Here is a 12,087-nt window from a genome sequence, read left to right on the forward strand (position 1 = left end):
AAAAATTTCGATTTTGAAAATTTTTTGAAAAATTGGAAAATTGCTGCTATACTTTGAAGCCTTCTAATGTCTTCCAAAAGTAAAAACATGTCAACTTTATGATGTAATCATAAAGTAGACATGTTGTATATGTGAATCAATATATAATGTATTTGGAATATTCATTTTCCTTATAAGCAGAGAGCTTCAAAGTAAAAAAAAAAGCAACATTTTAAATTTTTTCATAAAATTTTGGAATTTTTCACCAAGAAACGATGCAAGTGTTGACAAAATTTTACCACTAACATAAAGTAGAATATGTCACGAAAAAACATTTTCTGAATCAGAATGAAAGGTAAAAGCATCCCAGAGTTATTAATGCTTAAAGTGATAGTGGTCAGATGTGCAAAAAAATGGCCAGGTCCTACTGTGAAAATTGGCTGGGTCCTTAATGGGTTAATGATAACTACATCTGTCATCAGCTCATCTACTGGTGAGAAATATGACATCAGGGACTATGGCAACTGTTGTACGAGGGGGTTGGTATATTTGTGCCAATGTAGTTGCCCTCTGGACTACATTGGCAAAACAGTACGTGAATTCCTGAGACGGATCTGCAAGCATGTAAATGACATTAAACATAAAAGCACCACCCCAGTGTCCAGGCATGTGCAGGAAAAACCTAACTGGGACCCTAAACATTTGAGATTCTCTATTTTGGAAAAATTACGCCCGTCACTACACGGGGGTGCCTTTTGATAGACAATTACTTCAGAAAGAAACCCGGTGGATTTACCGGTTTAAATCCTCCACCCCTTTAGGCATGAATGAGGTTCTCTCGTTTGCCTGTTTTATCTAAGCACTCAAAACTATGAATTAAGACTCTTTGGTAGGGACCTATCTTTGGGATATAATCAGATTGTCCCATGCGTACATGCTGATCCTGGTAAAATCCATCATCCAGCCTTTGGTATCAGCACATAATAGTGCTCTCTTTATTTTATCATTCTGACTGACAGCAGTCTGAGACCATATATTCAATGAGGATATTGATTTTCATTATGGTCCTCATGGGTTAGCTTTATACATTTTGTATTGGATAACCTCACGGTTTTGTATTGGATATCTTTACGATTACTCTCAGTAGATGTACATGTGTTGGGTAAATGGCTGCTAGTTCAGTCACTTAAATCCCTGATGGGATCTTCTCCCCCTTTTTCCATTTCATAAGAATACCTTCGGCTGGGGAGTGGGAATGTTTTTCCTTATCTCTCTTATCCCCTTGTTCATCATTATTATCATCTCAACAGCAATGGCTCCCGGTTGGAATTCCAGAATATTACACTTAGTCAGATACATCGGCCCTCTAAAATTGGACACTGTGCCTTTTTAAATGGATGTGTTTTAAAAACTTGCAAAATTGATCTATGTTGGGTTGTGTTTTGATTGCATCAATGAGAAGTTGGTTAAATCTAACCGTGCAGGGACATTATTTGGGATGCTTTTTTGTTTCACTCACTTATCATGCTTTATGTCCAGATAAATATTAATGGTTTATACTGGGGAAAAAAGCCTATATACTGATCATTGGAATTGTCTGGAGATATTTGCATGCACATGCTGGCTTGTAGTTTGCCTTCATATTTATACTATCCATAATTTATTGAAGATTAATGACATAAACAGGCACATGTTTATTTTGACTGCATTTATAAGAAGTTTGTCATACCTACCTATGTAGTGATACCATTACTATGTCTTCTATCTTTACCTAAATACTCTCCTCAGGCCTACTTTAGGGGGACATGTTTATCTACAGTACAAGACCATAGGTCTGCCTTCCCTTCTTTATCCACATATAGATAGGTAGTAACATTTATGGAGATAGTGAGCCTCCTACATGTGTCACAGCCAGGGAGAGTATAGCACAGTGAGGGGTAGGTTCCAGAGTGGGGATGTCCTTTTAAGGAGTTTCTACTCTGCCTAGGCATAGGAGTAGATTCAGTGACCAAATGACAAAGGACAGCAGATAATGGAGATACAGCCATAGGCCTATTGCTCCCCTAGGTCCTCCCCCCCCCCCCCCTTCCTCAATCACCTAACCCCCCCTATATATGCTTTAGTGATCATTTGTGACACGATTGATATAGAAGTCTCCAGATCGGTGGAACATGTCTGATAAGCATACATTGCTGACATAAGTACACTGTACTAGATCAGTGTTACAATTGACAATTTTAAACATTAATTATGGTGGTGGTTAGCTATGGGATTTGGTTGGTTAATTTGTTTGTGCTCTAGGTTTTTAGTGGAATTTAATAAAAGTACATTTTTAGTGTCGTTCTGTGATACATGGCATTAGCAGAGCATCATGCTTCTGGCCTGGGAACGCAGCCCAATGCCGCCCACTTCCCGGCTGGCCAATGCGCTGCTGATGCCATATTTTTTACACACAGCGCTGTGGGGGACGTGTATAGAAGCACTGTGGGGGGATATATAGTGATATAGATCTGTCCCCCCTCAGCGCTTATATATACATATGTCCCCCACAGCGCTATGTGTGAAAAGTATGGTAAGCGTTCCCTGGCCAGCAGCATGATGTGCTGCTGATACTGTACTTGTCCCCCACAGCGCATACATATTCCCCCTGCAGCGCTGTGTGTGAAAAGTTCTATAGCTATCGCAGTTTATAGCTAGCACAGCGGGGGGCCAGACATATAGCGCTATATGTCTGCCCCCTCCCCCCCGCTGCGCTAGCTATAGATCTTAACCCACCCACCCCCTGCATCATTTGTATACATATGGTCCCCACAGCACGTCGGGTCAGCCGGGGAACGCAGCGCAATGCTTCGCTGGCCACTAATGTAGTTAACATCCTCACTGATGACTTTAAAAACCCTGCCAGGAGCCCTCAATGGCCACTCGGTGCCGGCCATTCAGGGTTCCTGGCGGGGTATTTGAAAATGAAAGTAAAACACACTTTGTACATTGCAGAGGAGCGGAGCATGCCACCTGCACCCCTGGTTAACAGCTTCTGATCGCATCGGGTCTCATAAGTGAGACCTGGTGTGATCAATCCCTCAGTCCCTGTATTACTTCCCCCAACATGGAACAAACTCTGTTTCATGATGAACTCCATCACAAGCACTAATGTAGCTTTCCCAGTGACCCGCAGACTCCCGGAGCCAGGAACTACTACTCCTGTTCCATGATGGGAGTAGTAATAGTCCCGACTGCAGGAATCTGTATGAGTCTTTCACTAATGGATGAAAAACTGATGCAAAAGGTAAATGGCATCCCTTGCTCGGGCTTGCTGGGAGTTGTAGTTTTGAAACCTCTGGAGGTCCGCAGGTTGAAGACCACTGAGGGCGGATGATGAGAAGAGGATGATGAAGGGGGGGGGTGTGGGATGATGAAGGGGGGGGTGTGGGATGATGACAAGGGGATGATGAAGGGGGGTGGGGATGATGACAAGGGGATGATGAAGGGGGGATGTGTGAGATGATGACAAGGGGATGATGAAGGGGGATGTGTGGGATGATGACAAGGGGATGATGAAGGGGGGATGTGTGGGATGATAAGGGGATGATGACAGGTGATGATGATGAGGGTCTGGATGATGACAGGCGGTGATGATGATGAGGATGTTAATGACGGGTCTGGATGATGACAGGGGGGGATGATGTATTTCCCACCCTAGGCTTATACTCGAGTCAATAACTTTTCCTGGGATTTTGGGTTGAAATTAGGGGTCTCGGCTTATACTCTGGTCGGCTTATACTCGAGTATATACGGTAGTTAGAAGCCTAACAATTTAACTTGAAATTTAGAAAATTTGAAAAGTACATCTTTTTTTATGTGCTATGCAAGGTTTGCAGAAATTAAAAGGTAGTAGAACATAGGAACACCCCCCCAAATGACCACATTTTAAAAACTAGACCCCTCAAGGTATTCGCTAGGGGGTACAGTGAGTATTTTAACACCATAGTTTTTTGGCAGGAATTATTACAAAGTCAGTGTTAAAAATTCGAAATTTGCAATTTTTCACAAATGCATCATTTGGGGGGCATATTTTTTGTACATGACTTCTGATATTGAAAGAAATGCACCCTATATTTTATTTAGCTGCTTGTCCCATGTTCGGAAATACCCCCGCTTTGGCCATATATGGTTCCTTGGCCGCGTGGTAGGACTCTGAAGGAAAGGAGCGCCATTTGGCTTTCAGGGCAGAACAGTACCCCCACCCCCACAAGTGACCCCATTTATATACCGCACCCCTACAAGTTATTGGCTGGACCAGGGACCTCTCTGATTGGTCCCTGGTCGGCTGGCAGTATAACGTGTCTGTCTGTGACAGTTAAGGCTCCTAATGGATATATCCGCCATGTTGTGGGAATAAGCACCCGCTCATGGCGAATATATCCATTACTGCTGCGGCTGGGTAGCTCAGTGTGTCCGCTCATGACTGCTGGCGGGAAATCCGCCGCTATGAGTGGACACACAAAGCTACCCAGCCGCAGCAGCGAGCTCATTACCGTGACTGCTGCATAATGTGTAGTATCACGTGGCGGACATCCGCAGCATATTACATGCTGCGGATGTCCGCCAATGCGATCCTACACATTATGCATTTTTTTTTAAATTAGATTAATTTAATAAATGTATTTTTAATATATATTTTACACTTTTGTTTTATTTTATTTATTTATTTTTTCACTTTTGTTTTATTTTATTTATTTATTTTTACACTTTTTAATGCTTTGGAATACTTAGTATTCCAAAGCATTGCAGTTATATGCTGTCTGCCAGTTTTCACTAGCAGGCAGCATATCAGGACGTGCCTCTCAGGCAATACCCAGGGCAGACCTGGGGGTCTTTGTAGGACCCCCGGCTTCCCAGGTATGCAGCAGCACCCCGCAATCGCGCTGCGGGGTGCTGCAGAGGAGACAGAGGGAGCCCCCTCCCTCTGTCAGAACTCCTTACAGCGCGCGGTCACTTCTGACCGCGGCTGTAGGGGTTAAACTGTCAGGAGTGAACTTCACTCCCGGCAGTGCAGCCACACACAGCACCCCGCGATCGCGATGCGGGGTGCTGCAGAGGAGACAGAGGGAGCTCCCTCCCTCTGTCATAACACTTACAGCCCGCGGTCACTTCCGACCGCGGCTGTAAGGGTTAAAACTGCCGGGACCGAAGTTTACTTCGGTCCTGGCAGTGCAGCAGGGTCCCGGCTGTGTGATACAGCAGAGTCCCTGCCGCGTCCCTGCCGCGATCTCGTGGGTGCACTGGGCAGCACCCACGAGAAGAATGGACGAGTATAGACGTCCAGGTGCGGGAACGCCCGCCAACCTGGGCGTCTATACTCGTCCATGGTCGTTATCCGGTTAAGCCTACCTGTTTAAGTAGAGGTCTTAAACTCAACATTTAATCCATTGGTTTTTAAAGAATTCAATGTATAGATCCATCTTAGTTCACACTTTTTTAAGGCCGCCTGCCTGTCCCCTCCTCTCTTGGGTACTGGAATGTGATCCAGGACCATCAACCTTAGATCACGTTCAGTGTGTCCTTTTTCTGAGAAATGACTTGAAACAGGTAAATCTAATTCCTTTTTCCGAATCGAATACCTATGTTGATTAATACGTGTCTTCAATTCCCATGTGGTCTCCCCCACATGGAGGAGACCACATGGGCACCAAAGAACGTACACAACAAATGATGTATCACAAGTGAGGGAATACTTAATAGGGTATGCCATCCCAGTAGAGGGATGCGTGAACACATCACCCTTAATCATCAGGCTGCAGTTCACACAGCACCTACAGGGAAAGCATCCCTCACAAGTGAGGTAATTAATACTTAATAGGGTATGCCATCCCAGTAGAGGGATGAGTGAACATGCATTCAGAGGGATGCGTAATCAACCCCCCTCCATATTAATCCCCTTGTGCCATTATTCCCCCCTCCATTTTAATTCTTTTGTGCCATTTTTTCCCTTCTCCATCTTAATCCCCTTGTGCCATTATTATCCGATATGGCAAAAGGGGATCAGAGGAAAGGGGAATGGTACAAAGGGATTAAAATGGAGGGGGGAGGGTTAATCCAGCTTAATCCCCTTGTGCCAATATTCCCCCCTCCATCTGGCAGAAGGGGATTAATATGGAGGGGGGGGATAATCATCACCCCCCCCCCCCCCCCAATCTTAATGCCTTGTGCTATTATTTCTCATCCCCCTGATCTAATATATATATATATATATGTATATATATATATATATATATATATATATATATATATATATATTTACACATACAAAAACCCTCCCTCTGTCCCATACACATATTTTTCACTTTTTTTTTTTTTCTTTTACTTTACTCGGCCTCCTGCGGTCCCATGTGGCCTGTCCGTGCATGCAGCGCGTCCCGTTCGGCAGGGCCGCACTGATGTGTGACATCCTCCTGCGCTGTGCAGCATCTCCGCTCAACATCAGGGGAGATCACACGCCTCCCCGGCAACAACACAGCTCCCTTACAGGGGCTGCAGCTCTGGCCGCACTACTGTACAGAGAGCTGCCACGGCCATTCTCCGCTATGTGCTGACAAATACTGGCCAATGCATGGCGTACCCCTGAACAACCGGTGGCGTACCACCGGTTGAGAACCCCTGCTTTAGGTTGATACTTTGCTTAAACCAAGCCAATAACATTGTATCAACCCTTTGTAGTAACCCAGGTTTTTTTCTTTTTAAAGGCCGGCAGGCTGGACAAGATTTAAAAAAATAATAAATCAACTTTTAACCTTCTTTCATTTAAAAAAAAAATATAATAATTCTGTTTTAGTGAGAACTCCCACTTTGCTGCTGAAGTTTACAAAGATATGCCAGAAACCAGTTTTACACGCACAATATCCAATCCTGAAGTAGTGATGAAAAGGAGAAGACAGCAGAAACTAGAAAAGCGAATGCAAGAGTTTCGAAGCTCTGATGGCCGTCCAGACTCTGGTAACTAAATGTCTGCTGAATCTCAGTTTTGTGATTAAATAATTGAATATGAAAGCTGCTTTAATACCACTGTCCTATTTTTTGGTGATCAGTAGTTCAGAGATGCACCTGACCTAAATATTAACAGATAAATGCTACTTGCTAGTTTCCATGTTGGCAAGGGTCTAACATCCTCTGCCACATTCTTAGCCGGTTTATCTTAAAGGCAAACAAAACATATAGTCTGCAGTAGATCCTTTACTTGTGAATGTATCCTTACAATATATTGATAATTTTTACTTTTGTTTTGCATAGGTGGGACTTTACGAATATATGCTGACAGTTTAAAACCCAATATCCCATACAAAACCATCCTGTTGTCCACAAATGATACAGCAGATTTTGCTGTTATTGAAGCATTGGAAAAGTATGGGATGGAGAAGGAAATTCCCAGGGAGTTCTGCATTGCAATGGTGAGAGAATCTGTTTTGTCCTTATATTTGTTAAAGGCACCAACCTCCAGACCACAGTATACATTTAGCTTTTCTGACATGTCATTCTTGTTCCAAACTGTTTGATACCGTTCCAAAAATCATGACTGGAGGCCATTTGTGTTGTGTGTGTATATATATATATGTGTATATATATATATATATATATATGTGTATATATGTATATGTGTATATATATATATGTATATATGTATATATATTATATGTATATATATTATATGTATATATATTATATGTATATATATATTATATGTGTATATATATTATATGTGTATATATATTATATGTATATATATATTATATGTGTATATATATAGTATATATTATATTATATATATATTATATTATATATATATTATATTATATATATTAGGGATGTAAGAAAAAATCGATTCTCGCGATAATCGCGATTTTTCATTTGCCGATACAGAATCGATTCAAAATATTTTTGAATCGATTCTTTTAGGGATGTGGAATTTTTAATAAAACGCACTTTTCTTACCTGCCAACGAGCCCGCGGAGCTCCGGTACAGGTGTTCGGTCCCCGGGCTGTATTCTTCTTACTTCCTGTTAGTCCGGCACGTCACATGGAGCTTCAGCCTATCACTGGCCGCAGCGATGTCCCGCCTCCGCTGGTGATAGGCTGAAGCTCCATGTGACGTGCCGGACTAACAGGAAGTAAGAAGAATACAGCCCGGGGACCCAACACCTGTACCGGAGCTCCGCGGGCTCGTTGGCAGGTAAGATAAAGTGTGTTTTATTTTATTTTGCAGCCCGGACAGGATAACATGAGAAAAGTGAGCACCGGAGTACTAGATCGCCGCTGTCAAAGCTGACAGCGGCGTCTATTGGGATCTATGAATGCTCCCAGGTGGGCGATATATCGCGATGTATCGTCACCTAGACGGTATCGCGATATATCGAATCGCCACACTGGTATCGCGATTCGAATCGAATCGCCAAATTCTTGGCGATTCACACCCCTAATATATATATTATATTATATATATATTATATTATATATATATATATTATATATATATATATATATATATATATATATATATATATATATATATATTTATATATATATATATATATATATATATTTATATATATATATATATATTTATATATATATATATATATATATATATTTATATATATATATATATATATATTTATATATATATATATATATTTATATATATATATATATATTTATATATATATATATATATTTATATATATATATATATATTTATATATATATATATATATATTTATATATATATATATATATTTATATATATTATATATATATTATATATAATATATATATATATTATATATATATATTATATATATATATTATATATATATATTATATATATATATGTATATATATATATATGTATATTATATATATGTATATTATATATATGTATATTATATATATATGTATATTATATATATATATGTATATTATATATATATATGTATATTATATATATATATGTATATTATATATATATATGTATATTATATATATATATGTATATTATATATATATATGTATATTATATATATATATGTATATATGTATATTATATATATATGTATATTATATATATATGTATATATGTATATTATATATATATGTATATATATTATATATATATATATTTATATATTATATATATATATATATATATATATATATATATATATATATAATTTTTTTTTTTTTTTCAAGGGTTGAAAATCTAATTACATTGATGTACGAACCAGGGACAGATGTGTGTACTTTTTGGACTACCTCTGTGGGAGCACCCTGTGATCCTTCGTTGGAGTGTGTGATATAGTAGTCTAAATATCTGAAAATATCTTTAGTCAAGCAGCCATTATGCACTGCTTGGACACAGGTTAACTTTAAACTAAGCTGTGTGTAAATGAAAAATTCCCATTGCACGATGCCATGAGCAACAGCCTTTAAACTGTTACTTTGTGACAAGCTAACATACTGTAAACTGTGCCCTGTACTTGATGATTAACAATAAAAGGTTTGCCGCCTCTAATTACAAAAAGTCTTTATTGCCACTTGAAGACAGGCTGAGGTATGAAATTGCCATATGATATGCTTGACTCTGAACAGTACCTTCTTTTTCTTTTCTTTTATATATATATATATATATATATATCTATATATATATATATTTTTTTTTTTTAAATAGTCCGTATTTGATGCAAAACACTTTGCACATAGTCCTGTAAAGAACAGTTTTTTTGGACACAGGCTATCTTACATAGTTAGTACGGTTGAAAAAGACATAAGTCCATCAAGTTGAACCAGGGAATTGAAGGGTAGGGGTGTGGCGCGATATTGGGGAAGGGATGGGATTTTATATTTCTTCATAAGCATTAATACTATTTTGTTCCAGGAATGTATCTAACCCTATTTTAAAGCTGTTAAATTTGCTGCTGTGACCAGTTCCTGAGGTAGACTGTTCCATAAGTTCACAGTTCTTATGGTAAAGAAGGCGTATCGCCCCTTGAGACTAAGCCTTTTCTTCTCCAGACAGAGGGAGTGCCCCCTTGTCCTTTGGTTTTAACATGGAACAGTTTTTCTCCATATTTTTTGTATGGGCCATTAATATACTTATATACATTTATCTTATCCCCCCTTAAACTTCTCTTCTCAAGACTAAACAATTGTAACCCCTTTAATCGCTCCTCATAACCAAGATGTTCCATTCCCCATATTAGTTTGGTCGCGTATCTCTGCACCCTTTCCAGCTCCACAGTGTCCTTTTTATGGACTGGGGCCCAAAACTGAACAGCATATTCCAGGTGAGGCCATACCAATGCTTTATAAAGGGGGAATATTATGTCCCTGTCCCTCGAGTCCATGCCTCTTTTTATACATGACAATATCCTGCCGGCCTTGGAAGCAGCAGCCTGACATTGCATGCTATTCTGTAGTCTGTGATCTACAAGTACACCTAGATACTTCTCTACCAGTGACTCTGCCAGTTTAATCCCCCTTAAGATATACGATGCATGCATGTTATTAGTACCCAGATGCATAACTTTACATTTATCCACATTGAACCTCATTTGCCAAGTGGATGACCAGACACTTAGTCTATCCAAGTCATCTTGTGACCTATACACATCCTCTATAGACTGTACCATGCTACAAAGCTTGGTGTCATCTGCAAAGATAGAAACAGAGCTGTTAATGCCATCCTCTATATCATTGATAAATAAATTAAACAACAGCGGGCCCAGTACAGAACCTTGTGGTACACCACTAAAAACCGGGGACCAATCAGAGTACGAATCATTGACCACCTCTCTCTGGGTACGATCCATGAGCCAGTGGTCAATCCAGTTACAAACTAAAGTTTCCAAACCCAAAGACCTTAACTTACCTGTCAGATGTCTATGAGGGACAGTATCAAATGCTTTAGCAAAATCCAGAAACACTGTATCCACAGCCATTCCTCTATCAAGGCTTCTACTCACTTCTTCATAAAAGCAAATTAGATTGGTTTGACAACTTCTATAAACCCAATTATCACCTATGTATTCCTGTATGTAATCCCTTATAAGTCCTTCAAACAATTTACCCACAATGCACGTTAGACTTACCGGTCTATAGTTTCCTGGGGAAGACCTAGAGCCCTTTTTGAAGATTGGCACCACATTCGCCTTGCGCCAGTCCCTTGGCACAATACCAGACACCAGTGAATCTCTATCATGAACAGGGGTACAGATATTACTGAACTTAGTTCTCTAAGAACTCTTGGTTGCAAACCATCTGGCCCTGGAGATTTGCTTACATTTATATTACTTAACTTACCTTGTACCATTTCCACGTTAAGCCAGTTCAGTACATTACATGATGTGTTACCAGCACTGACCTGTCCAATGTCAGCTGCTTCTTCCTTAGTATATACAGAACTAAAGAACCCATTCACTAGCTCCGCTTTCTCTTTATCGCCTGTGACAACCTCCCCATTATCATTATTAAGGGGTCCTACATGCTCTGTCCTTGTTTTTTTTGCATTTATATATCTAAAAAAATATTTAGGGTTAGTTTTGCTTTCTTTGGCCACCTGTCTCTCATTTAGAATTTTTGCTGTTTTTATTACATTTTTACAGATTTTATTAAGCTCCTTGTACTGTTTAAATGTTATAGCTGACCCCTCAGATTTGTATTTTTTGAAGGCTATTTTTTTTGTTGTTTATTGCTCTTATAACATAATTTGTCAGCCATGTAGGATTTAGTTTTAATCGTTTATATTTGTTCCCCTTTGGGAAATATTTAGCTGTATAGTTATTTAGAGTTGATTTAAAGATGTCCTATTTACCTTCTGTATCAGTGTTTGAGATCACCTCCCCCCAGTCTATGTCCTGTAGTGCAGCCCTCAGCCTTTTTAAAGTTATATGTTTTTGCTTTCCCCATCTGTCTTTGTTTTCTACATTTTAAGTCAAAAGTAACTATATTGTGGTCGCTATTACCAAGGTTTTCCCGCACAGTTACATTACCAACCAGCTCTGCGTTGTTGGAAATGATCAGATCCAACAAGGCATCACTTCTTGTTGGGTCCTCAACAAA

General features: G+C 39.4%; 1 protein-coding gene across 25 annotated transcripts in view; it reads left to right on the plus strand.

The window, feature by feature from the left end:
* Positions 1 to 12,087, plus strand: part of AFDN (afadin, adherens junction formation factor) — a 567,513-nt gene that overhangs the window by 154,049 nt on the left and 401,377 nt on the right. For all 25 annotated transcript variants that reach the window (XM_056566867.1, XM_056566890.1, XM_056566880.1 and 22 more), the window contains exons 5-6: positions 6,812 to 6,972; positions 7,267 to 7,424. In XM_056566867.1, the coding sequence (XP_056422842.1) occupies positions 6,812 to 6,972; positions 7,267 to 7,424 (319 nt within the window). The remainder of the gene's footprint in view (positions 1 to 6,811; positions 6,973 to 7,266; positions 7,425 to 12,087) is intronic.

This window comes from Hyla sarda, chromosome 3 (genome assembly GCF_029499605.1).
Source record: "Hyla sarda isolate aHylSar1 chromosome 3, aHylSar1.hap1, whole genome shotgun sequence".
NCBI lineage: Eukaryota > Metazoa > Chordata > Amphibia > Anura > Hylidae > Hyla > Hyla sarda.